The 11759-nt window shown below is 47.9% G+C and overlaps 2 protein-coding genes across 2 annotated transcripts; both read left to right on the forward strand.

The window, feature by feature from the left end:
- Window positions 1-1775: 1775 nt before the first annotated feature.
- On the forward strand, window positions 1776-2801 carry LOC127766300 (uncharacterized). The gene has a single exon (XM_052291381.1). The coding sequence runs from the start codon at window positions 1776-1778 to the stop codon at window positions 2799-2801; it is 1026 nt and encodes a 341-aa protein (XP_052147341.1).
- Window positions 2802-7652: 4851 nt separating this feature from the next.
- Window positions 7653-8858, forward strand: LOC127765560 (LOB domain-containing protein 37-like). The gene is made up of 2 exons (XM_052290478.1): window positions 7653-8058; window positions 8150-8858. The coding sequence occupies exons 1-2, from the start codon at window positions 7875-7877 to the stop codon at window positions 8578-8580; spliced, it is 615 nt and encodes a 204-aa protein (XP_052146438.1). The 5' UTR covers window positions 7653-7874; the 3' UTR covers window positions 8581-8858.
- Window positions 8859-11759: the final 2901 nt, after the last annotated feature.

Here is an 11759-nt window from a genome sequence, read left to right on the forward strand (position 1 = left end):
AGGGTTTATTGCGTCAGCCGAGGGGAGGGGGCGCGCGGACCTGGTCCATGGGAGTGGGGCCCACGCGGCAGCCTCACGGTCCACGGTGGACCGGGCTCACCCGGGCTCGCACCGGCCGGCGCCGTGGGCCCCACGCGTCAGCCGCACCCGAGGGCGCGGGCGGCTGACGGCCGGGCCCCACGCGGCGGCCACTCGGAGCGCCCGAAGGCGGCCACTTGGCGCGGCCGGCGGGAGGCGGCGCCCGCGCCCCTATGGTCGCCGGCGGCCATAGGCACGGCGGAGCGGCGGTCGAGGGAGGGGAAGGGAAGGTGGAAAAGAGGCGACGGTCCACGGCTCACCCTAGGTCGACGGCGACGACGAAAAAGGCGGCCGGAGCGGAGGAAGGTGGCGGCGCGGCTCGGGTCCACGGGTCGACGGCGTTCCGGCGGTAGGCGGACTCGGCGAGGGGGTGGACGGGGTCGACGGCGGTGCGGCGAAGCCGGAGGAGGCGACGCCGGGGCGGGAGACGGTCCCGGCGAGCGGAGAAGGCCGGCCGGAGGTCGTCGGCGACGGAGGTGGGAGAGGGCGACGTCGCGAGCTCGAATCCGGCGAGGAGGAAGGGCGGCGAGAGGCGGAAACGGACGGAGGGGGTGCGGGGAAGTTTTAAATAGGGTTAGAAGGGGGAGAGAGCGGCCGAAGGGGAAGGAAACCGGCGCGGGAGGTCCGGCCGCGATCAATGGCACCGGCGAGATTTGCGGGGGCAAATCTGCCCGTTTGAACGCGAGAGAGAGAGGGAAAAATGGGGGGAAAGGGAGAGGGGATCACGGGGAGTGATTCCCCCCACTTTATTGCACGCGGGGACTGCGGGAGGCGGCGGGATTCGTGGCGGCGGCGGCGCTAGGGCACGGGGGAGGCGGCGGGAGCGGCGGGAGGAAGGGGATGACAGGTGGGCCCCACCCGTCAGCGAGGCTGGCGGGCGGGCCGGCCCATCAGTGGCGCACGCGCGGGGAGAGGCCGAGTGGGCCGCGGGGAGAGAAGGGGGGAAAGGAGAGATGGGCCGGGCCGGCCCAAGGGAGGGAAGGGGGACTTTTAGGGTTTTTCTTTTTATAAAATCATTTTAACTTTGTTTATTTCTTCTTAATTATTATTTGTGCTCTAAAAATTCAACTAAAATTTATTTACACATTTTAGGCTTTTAGGAAATATACAAAAATCCTCTAAGCCTTGTTTGACTTTTACTTTGCACATTTTAATTTTTGGAGGCTTTCACACGGATTTTAATTATTCTAGGCATTATTTAAAGGATATATTTTAGAGTCGTTTTGGGACGTGACACTAGTGGAAGTGGACTTATCGAGGTCCATTGCCGTCGGAGATCGCCGGAGAAGGGACCGAGATGAGCAAGCTAGGGTTTGTGCGGGAACGGAGAAGACGAAGAGCGCTTGGAGGCTTGAAAGTTTTTTCGCAACAGGCGGACTTCAAAATGGATCCCCAAAACTCCCTTAAATAGACGTACTACGTTGTGCCCATGTATACTCTTCGTTTTGTTTTACATGCTTACTTTGTTGTTTGCATGTCTTTCATAACATTTATTTTATTGTTATGAAATTGATTTCCTAGTATGATTGATAATAGTTAATCAAGCAATATGTAATCCTGAAGATTACTTAAGTTAATTTGCTAGGAAAGATTCTATGGGAAACTGTGTGATAATCCTGAAGATTACGCATGACCAATTCATGTCGACCCTGCACATCGTATTTACCTATCGTAAATACCAAATTATGTTGCAGAACATGTCGGACATAGCAAAGAAGGAATTCTCCGAGCTTGCCTTGGATGGTAGTAACTACCTCACTTGGGCATTGGACATTGAGATTAAACTCGACTCCATTGGTCTCGATCATACTATTGTGCTGCCCGAACTTGGCACTGTGGAGTCTACGAAGGCCGAGAAAGCAAAGGCATTGCATTTCTTGCGCCACCATCTCCACCCAGACCTGAAGTCTGAGTATATGACCGAGAAAAATCCACTGGTATTATGGCAATCCCTGAAGGATCGCTTTGACCAGCAAGGGTCAATTGTGCTCCCACAGGCACAACATGACTGGATCACCCTACACTTCCAAGACTACAAGTCTACGGCGGCGTATAACTCTGCCCCCCATAGGATCATTTCTCAGTTGCGTTTATGTGGCCAGAAGATCACTGACGCTGAGATGATCGAGAAAACCTTATCTACCTTTCATCCCAACAACATAGTGCTGCAACAGCAATACAGGAACTCAAAGTACCCGAAGTACTCTGATCTTATCTCAGTCCTAATAGTTGCAGAAAGGCAGAATGAAGTTCTTCTAAAGAATCATTCTGCTAGACCCACTGGGTCTATGGCAGTGCCTGAAGCACACGCCAATGTTGTTGGAAACTCGCGTGGCCGTAAAAGAGGCCATGGTGAGAAGAAAGGGGAAGGTAAGGGAAGTATCAAATTCAAGGGCAAGAGCAAGGGTAAACCCAGAGGTAAAGGCGAACTCAAGAAGGTTACAGGTGAATCATCTGGGGAAAAGCAGGATAACTGCTATAGATGTGGAGGCAGAGGGCATTGGTCCCGTAACTGCCATGTCCCCAAGCACCTGGTTGAGCTCTACCAACAAAGCATGAATGAGAAAAAGAGCCAACATGAGTCCCACTTCACCATTGAGCCTGAAGCTCAGATTGAAAAGCATGATGACATGCTTACCAACGTTAAGTATGGTGGGGACGTCCGTATGGACGATGATTGGGACAACCTTCTTGAAAAGATGATGACATATTTGGAGACCTGAAGTAATCTCCTATATGTCAGTCATATGCAGTGTTCCGCATGAGTAGCACATGTAGAACTTTGGTCATGAATAATGCTCCTGAAGAGCACGCTTAGTATTTTACTGGGCCTGAAGTCCTTGTAATGTTTCCCTTAATAGAATCAACTTACTCCATGTTTAATTTCATTTATGTTTATGTTCTATAAACAGACCTTATGGGAATCCCATGGCAGAAGAGGATATATGTCTAGTAGACAGTGCCACCACTAACACAATCTTAAAGGAAACTAGGTATTTCCACACCTTAACTAAGAAAACTGGAAATATTATGACCATTGCCGGAAGCAATGCTCATATAGTAGGCACCGGAAGTGCTACTCTAGTTCTCCCTATGGGTACCCATATTTTTGTAAAGGATGCTCTATTGTATCCTGATTCAAAGCGTACCCTCTTAAGCTTTAAAGATATCCGTGCAAACGGTTTCCATATAGAAACCGAGATTGAGCAAGATGCTGAATATCTGCTCATAAGAAAAATAGATGGATATCAAAAGCAAGTGGTGGAAAGGCTCCCTTCATCGCCATCGGGTTTGTACTACACGTACATAAAACCCACTGAGGAATATGTGGCGATGAAGACCATATTTAGAAACCCACAGTCATTTAGAGTTTGGCATGACAGGCTGGGTCATCCTGGGTTGGGTATGATGAGGAGAATCATCAGCAATTCTACTGGCCACAATGTTGAAACTAAGGACTTCCCTAATCTTGAAGATTTTATTTGCCCTGCTTGTGCAAAAGGGAAGTTGATCACTAGGCCATCCCTCCTGAAGATTAGGGATGAGTCACCTGTTTTCCTGGCAAGAATACAAGGTGACATATGTGGACCTATCCAGCCCCTGTCGGGCCGGTTTAGGTATTTCATGGTACTGATTGATGCTTCTACCAGGTGAAACCATGTGGACCTATTGTCCACAAGGAACCATGCTTTTCAAAGCTAATTGCCCAAATCTTCAAGCTAAAAGCTAGCTTCCCTGATAGCCGCGTACAATCCATTCGAATGGATAATGCTGGTGAGTTCAGGTCGAAGGCTTTTGATGATTATTGTTTAGCCATGGCCATGGGCATTAAGGTAGAATATTCAGTACCACATGTCCACACTCAAAATGGCCTAGCTGAATCCTTGATCAAGAGGATCAAGTTGATTGCACAGCCACTGTTGCAGGATTGTAGGTTGCCAACCAGTTGTTGGGGCCATGCTGTGTTGCACGCAGCAACACTAATCCAACTCAGGCCAACTGCATATCATAGTACATCCCCCCTTCAACTAGTGCGTGGAAAAGAACCAAGTATTTCCCATCTGCGTAATCCCACCACCACAGCGTACTTCTATGGGACCCCACCGGAAGTTGGGGATATACGTTGGTTATGAGACTTTGTCCATAATCAAGTATCTTGAGCGTATGACTAGGGATCTTCATACGGCTCGGTACGCTGATTGTATCTTTGATGAGGACTATTTTCCCAGCATTAGGGGGAGAAAGGCATCCAGAAGAATGCCGAGATATAATATGGAATGCAACTGGGATGCAGTCCTTAGATCCACGCACTAGTGAAGCTGAACTGGAAGTTCAGAGAATCATAAATTTGCAAAATATTGCAAATAAGTTGCCAGATGCCTTCACTGATTACAAGGGAGTGACAAGGTCACATATACCTGCAGTAAATGCGCCGGAAAGAGTAGAGGTAACCCAGAAGGTTACTGACTCTGCTCTTACCCCCCATCCTAGGAAGATGGGGAGACCTCCAGTTGAAGAAGCTCAACCTGAAGTTGAGAAAGCCCCAGAAGAGGCAACTCAACCTGAAGTTGAGATGGTCCCAGAAGGACACCATCCTGAAGATGGAGAACCCAGTGCCTTACGTGCGTACCTTGGCACTGGAAGATCGGAACACTCCAACTCGGTCGTTATGGGAAATCACGACGAGCTGGAGGAAATAAATGAGGAGATTTCCACTAATTGTTCTAATACAGGAGAGTTACATCATAGAAATACCACTATCGTCGACATTCACTTTGCCTCAAAGATTGCTGTCATAATGGATCCGGATCCAGAACCAAAGTCCATGATTGAGTGCCAGAAGCGCTCAGATTGGGACAAATGGAAAGCAGCAATAGAGGCAAAGATGCGGTCGCTTTATAAAAGAGAGGTTTTTGGGCCTGCAGTCCCAACACCTCCAAGAATCATCCCTGTAGGATGCAAATGGGTCTTCCTCCGGAAGAGGAATGGCCAGGTGGTGAGGTATAAAGCGAGGCTAGTGGCACAATGGTCCATGCAGAGACCCGGTATTGACTATGATGAAACTTACTCTCCTGTGATGAGTGGAATCACGTTCCGATACTTAATCTCAATGGCAACTAATATGAACTTAGATATGCAGTTGATGGATGTAGTGACCGCATACTTGTATGGGTCACTAGATTCGGAAATTTATATGAGGGTCCCTGAAGGACTCAAGATTCCGAATCCGAAAGGAAATCGCAACATGTATAGTGTTCGCCTGCAGCGATCATTATACGGATTGAAACAATCCGGAAGGATGTGGTTCAATCGATTAAGTAACTATCTCCTGAAGAGAGGTTACTTAAACAATGATGATTGTCCCTGTGTGTTTATAAAATCCCTGAATGGATTTTGTATCATCTTAGTCTATGTCGATGATCTTAATATCATTGGCACCACAGAGGACATCAAAGAAGCAATGACTTATCTTAAGACCGAGTTTGAGATGAAGGACTTGGGGAAAACCAAGTTCTGCTTGGGCCTGCAGCTCGAGCACCTCCCTGAAGGAGTGTTCATGTACCAGTCTACCTATACCAAGAGGGTCCTTGGTAAGTTCAATATGGATAAATGTCATCCTTTGAAAACCCCCATGGTGGTCTGATCCCTGGAAGCGGATAAGGACCCATTTAATCCCAAGAAAGATGATGAGGAAATGTTGGGACCTGAAGTTCCCTACTTAAGCGCCATTGGAGCACTAATGTATCTAGCCTATTGCACAAGACCTGATATTGCTTTCGCAGTTAATCTATTGGCTAGATATAGTGCAACCCCAACCAGAAGACATTGGGTTGGCGTTAAAACTATCCTCAGGTACCTTCGAGGTACTCAAGATCTTGGGTTGTGGTTCCCGAAGAACCAAGATCCATCCATGGTGGGATATGTGGATGCTGGCTATATGTCTGATCCTCATAATGCCATATCCCAGACTGGGTTTATATTTCTTTGTGGTAATACTGCCATTTCCTGGCGGTCTGTAAAGCAGACCCTAGTTGCAACGTCTACCAACCACTCAGAAATAATTGCTCTATATGAGGCCACACGAGAATGTGTGTGGCTTAGGCGGATGATCGGTCACATCCAGAAGTCATGTGGCCTAAACATTGATAACACCCCCACCATTATCTATGAGGATAATGCTACTTGTGTTGCACAAATACATATGGGCTATGTGAAAAGCAATTTCACAAAGCATATTGCTCCCAAATTCTTTTATCCCCACGAGCTCCAGAAGAGTGGGGAAATAAATGTCCTGCAAACTAAGTCATGTGAAAATCTCGCAGATTTATTTACGAAGTCTCTGCCAGCCTCAAGTTTCCAGAGATGTGTTCGTGGCATTGGCATGAGACGACTTAGTGAATTGCAAGGATCAGGGGGAGCAAAGAATAGCCCATGATTGTGATCCTGAAGAATCACAAACAAGTCGTGAAGACTTGATCAACTGTTGTACTCTTTTTCCCTTGGTGAGTTTTTTTCCCCATTGGGTTTTTCTCACGCAAGGTTTTTAACGAGGCAACTGGTGCAACACAATATTCAAAGTGCCATGTACTCTTTTCTCCTACCATTTTTTCCCACTGGGTGTTTGGGAGGAGTTTTTGATGAGGCATGCGCATAATTCAAACTCGTCTAAGGGGAAATGTTATGAAATCTATCTTATTGTAGACGAATTAAATTATGAATGGGAAGCTTACTACAGAAGAAAGCTTACGCCAGAAGCCAGCTTACAAAGGAAGCTAGCTTACGGCGCAAGCCAGCTTACAGGTGAAGGCCGCTTACGGCGTAAGCCGGCTTACGACGCAAGCCAGAAGGTCCAAGGCTTACGACGTAAGCCTCCACCCTCCTCTGCCTAAAAATAGGGCCCAGAAGGTCCAAGGCGAGGACAACCGATCTTCGGTCTCCTGCTTCTCCTTTTGTAGCTTGTACTCAAATCCAGAAGAAATAAAGCTTCCACTCGCTCATACTTTCTGTGTTCCACAACTCTGTGTTTGGTTTGCTTGTGTGCTGATCAGTAGAATAGACTGGTTTCTCAACATTCTTCACAAATCCAGTAAAAATCATGTGCCTTGCTAACTGGAGTATTCCTCAGCCGTAGGCGCAGGGCAGGGGAGTGGAGCTGTGGGGGCAGGTAGTGGGGCTCCAGTTCTCCACCAGCACAAGGGTCCAAGGCACGCTGAGTCAGACCCACTTGGGCGGGGCGGGGCGCGGCGCGGCGGTTTTGGTTGCTGCCCGACACGCGAATCCACGAATGCATCCCATCCATCCCCACCAGCACACGGAAAAGCAGGGTTGAGGTAGGGGTAGGACAGAAGCGGCAACCACGCGACGTGCGGACGCGGCGCGGCGCGGCGCGCCCACCCAGAAATTCCCCGAGCCGTGCCGTCCAACACCACCCATCCGATCCGACGGCCCGCGGGAGCCCGACCGGCCGCGGAGACACGGAGCCGCCCCCGCGCACCACCCCCAGGCCCCAGGCCCCAGGACCTTGGAACTTCCTCCTCATTCACTCCCCGTCGCACCATGCTCTCCGTTAACCATAGTCCCTCTAACCACGGTTAGTTGCTCTCCGAGTCACTCTCCACCGATCCCAGGGTTCTTCTACCTCTGCCTGTCTATATAGCTCCCTCCCCGGCTTCTCATCCGCCGTTCCCTCCCCCTCGCTCTCCCTGCTCCGGTATAGCTAGTTGAGCTCTGATCGATCAGGTTGCATGAGACGGAGAAGCTGAGTGAGGCTAGGGTGGTTGGTTGTGATCATCACCATGAGCTGCAACGGTTGCCGGGTGCTGCGGAAGGGGTGCAGTGACGGCTGCGTGCTGCGGCCATGCCTGCAGTGGATCGACGCCGCCGACGCGCAGGGCCACGCCACCGTCTTCGTCGCCAAGTTCTTCGGCCGCGCCGGACTCCTCTCCTTCATCTCCGCTGTCCCCGAGGCGCAGCGACCTGGTATGTAGAATACAATCCATCACGGCTCTGCACGTGTACCGTACATATTCCTGTACGAAGCAGCTGACCATATGTCGTTGGTTGCGCGCAGCGTTGTTCCAGTCGCTGCTGTACGAAGCAGCGGGGCGAACCATCAATCCGGTGCACGGCGCGGTGGGCCTCCTCTGGACGGGGAACTGGCCCCTCTGCCAGGCCGCTGTCGAGACCGTGCTGCGTGGAGGCGCCATCGGCCCTCTGCCGGAGCTCGGCGGGGCCTGCGGCGGCGCTGGCGGGGACCTCTACGGCGCCGCCAAGCGCAACGGCGGCTGGTCTACCTTCTCCACTGCGAAGCGGGTGAGGAAGGCCGAGGTACCTGAAGCCCCGTCGTGCGACCTAGGCCTGTGCCTCAGCCCCGGCTCTCCGCCGGCGGTGGGGGAGAGGAAACCAGCACTGCGGCCGGGGACGCCGTCAATGAGCTCCGATGAGTCCGGCACCACAACCGGAGGCGAAAGGGATCCTGTGCTGCTCAACCTTTTTGTCTGAGGCCAGTAGTCAAGCTAGCTAATACTAATCCTTGCTTGACCTCCGTCTACTGGATCCCGGCGGCGAAGCAGTAATTTTTTCTCGCCGGCGAGCCTAGTTTATTGGCATTTTTTTTTCTTTCCCTTTCTTTTAGGAGTACTAGTCTACGAGTCTTGGTTTTTGCCGTGTACGTAGAAAAGAAATTACCGGCCGGCCTGGACGCCCCGTTTGCGTGGGCGAGCAACTTTTTACCCTTTTTGTTCGTTTAAATTATATAAATAATCCTTCATTAAGCTATATAGACATAGGCTGCGTTCGTTCATTCGAGACAGCGGAGATTGGTACTCGTTTTCCGCGCGCACGCTTTTCAAACTACTAAACGGTATGTTTTTTGCAAAAATTTTCTATAGAAAAGTTGCTTTAAAAAATCATATTAATTCATTTTTAAAGTTTAAAATAGTTAATACTCAATTAATTATAAGCTAATGACTTAACTCGTTTTGCGTATCTTTCCCATCCTCTCTCCCTCGAACACACCCATACTCATCTTGTATTGATCCCTATGACTTGTTCTGAGAACGATTGGTGGAGCTGCAGGCACAGAGTCTAGATTTCCAAATGAAAGGGCTCTTCTACAGAAGTTTTGGAGAAAAATAAATTGTTCTCTTCCTTCATGTCAATGTTCTTCTCACGGGGTGTGTTTTGCTGGTGAAAGAGTGCAAGTCGTATAGGCGGATTTGGGGGTAGGGAGCAAAGGCGCCGCGTCATGGGGCTACGGAGTTGACGAGGTATTGCCGCCTCGAGGATAGGAGGGCGCTGAGGGTGAGAGAGAAAGAGAGGAGAGCCCACACAGTGGCCGACACGGATGCTCCAAAAGTCCTCATAGTTGTACCGCTTGTACGATGGACAAGACCGGGCACGTCACACGATGCAGCACACACGACCATGCTGTGGCTACAAGTTCTACGCACGCTCTAGTGTATCGTGGCGTGAAGTTTTACTCTCTCCGTCCATAATAGAAAAAATTTTAGATAAATGTGACACATTCTAACTAGTATAATAAATCTGGATAAATCATATATCATATATGTTAAAAATTATTGTACTAAAATGTATCATATCCATCCAAAATCCCATATATTATTGGACGGGGAGAGTATCTTCGAAAAAACCGGCTTTTGTTTTTTACACCTTTGCATGGCAATTTGAGTGCAGTTGTTAATTCTATTTTCAAATTATGTCATGTACAAGTTGCTCATGGTGCTGATTCCTTAGCCTAAGGGATATACTCCCTCTATCTACTTGATAGTCATATTTCATCTTGATACACAGACTAAGGATAAGTAATTTTACTTATTATCCATTTAAATATGCTACTAGTCATTCCTCGTAAACAATCGATTCATTAATATTTACATTTCTCGATGTCCATGTAGCTAATCTTGTGTGGAAGAATGGAGAGTCATGCATTAAATCCGAGAAAGTCATTAAGAGGATAGGTTGTCGGATTGAAATATGCCTATCAAAAAGAAATTTTTTAGGTTTGGAAATATGACTATCCAAAATAGATGGAGAGAGTATTAGTATACTTCATCCGTCCCAAAATAAGTTAATTACCCATCTCACAAACATCAATACAAAATTTTGAAAATATAATATCCATACTTTGTCAAATCCTAATACAACTATTTCTCACTTTATCTACTTTCAATACAATTATTCTTTACTTTTAGAAATTCCGATGCAATGATCACTCTAAAACTGAACTTATTTTAGATAAATAAAAAGAGTTAAAAATAAACCCTATATACTTATATAGTTCATCCCCACTAAGTGTAGTTAATATTATTTATCTCTTCTCTCGTTAAGCCACATCACCCTAATTATTTCTAGCCTTTGGATGATAGATCTATGGCTCAAATTATCTCTTCTTAATTTCTTCTCTCGTAAAATCATGCAATCTCAATTTTTTTCGGCTCAAAATTGTATCAATTTGTTTTAGTTTTGATAATCATACTACATCTTATTTGTACATATTATGTAACATAATTTTCCGTAGCAATGCGGCAGAGTATTTATCTAGTTATATAGGATTTTAGCATATCATCCGCTAATGAGCCCAGAACACTCGTCCAAGGTTACGGGATGTGGATCTGCCATCGTCATGAATCTATTGATTGGCACACTAACCAGATAGTTGCTTTGGTTTAACATTTGTTATTCGGTGAGCATTGGTAGAGAAACCATCTTTGGTCGGTCGACCCAAATCCACAATAGTCCCGGTTCCATTAAAAACCGAGACAAAAAATGATTTTTAGTCCCGTTTTATAAGAGGAAGATCTTTAGTCCCGGTTGTTGTTACCAACCGGGACTAAACATCATCTTTAGTCTCGGTTGGTAACTCCAACCGGGACTAAGTCAGGCCGTGTCAGGGCCCTAAGATCTTTAGTCCAAGTTAGTAACACCAACTGGGACTAAAAACTTATTTTTAGTCCCAGTTGATGTTACTAACCAGGAATAAAAATCAAAACGCATTATATAATCCCTACGACCTATCCTCTTTTTCTGTCCACATAACAAACTCCTCCCTCTGTCTCTTTTTTCCTGTCTAATTTTTTATGTCTTTCCTTATCTCTAACTCTGTCTTTTCTTTCCTTTTTTTCCTTCAATTCACAGCGAAGAAGACGACTGGCACGAGGAGAACGGGCCGGCCGGGCGGCGGCCTGCGCGGCGGCGCCGGGGTGGCGTGGCAGCAGCCGGCGCGGCGGCGTGGGGGGCCGCGCGGAGGCGGCCTGCGCGCGCGGCGGCATGGGGGGCCGCTCGGCGACGGCCGGCCGGTGAACTGCACCAGCTAGAACGCCCGCCCTGTCCTCCGATCCTCCTCCTGCATATGTAAATCAACACATCTCTATATAGTATTGTGTGGCCTCTGTTGTATGCCTGCCCACCAAACGAATTGTGTCTCTAACTCGTGAGATTGCTGTCCTCGTTTGGTCGTATTACATTTGAATCTAAGATTTAAACTTGTGATGTAATTTTTTTAAGAGTTTGTGATGTATTTAGAGATGATCTATTTGAGGATTTGGAGATGTTATGTGATATGTGATGATTTAGATTTGGGATTTCTTGGTATGATTTGAGGATGGTGTGAAATCAATATTGAATGTTAAAAACAATGAAAAAGAAACAAAGAAAAAAGA

The sequence above is a fragment of the Oryza glaberrima genome, chromosome 3, assembly GCF_000147395.1.
Source record: "Oryza glaberrima chromosome 3, OglaRS2, whole genome shotgun sequence".
NCBI classification, from domain to species: Eukaryota; Viridiplantae; Streptophyta; class Magnoliopsida; order Poales; family Poaceae; genus Oryza; species Oryza glaberrima.

What these genes read in the sequence shown, in the direction of transcription:
- LOC127766300 (XM_052291381.1), top strand. Translation starts at nt 1,776, where the DNA reads ATGTCGGACATAGCAAAGAAGGAATTCTCCGAGCTTGCCTTGGATGGT.
- LOC127765560 (XM_052290478.1), top strand. Translation starts at nt 7,875, where the DNA reads ATGAGCTGCAACGGTTGCCGGGTGCTGCGGAAGGGGTGCAGTGACGGC. An exon ending in CCCCGAGGCGCAGCGACCTG is followed by an intron (nt 8,059 to 8,149) that starts GTATGTAGAATA and finishes GGTTGCGCGCAG; the next exon opens with CGTTGTTCCAGTCGCTGCTG.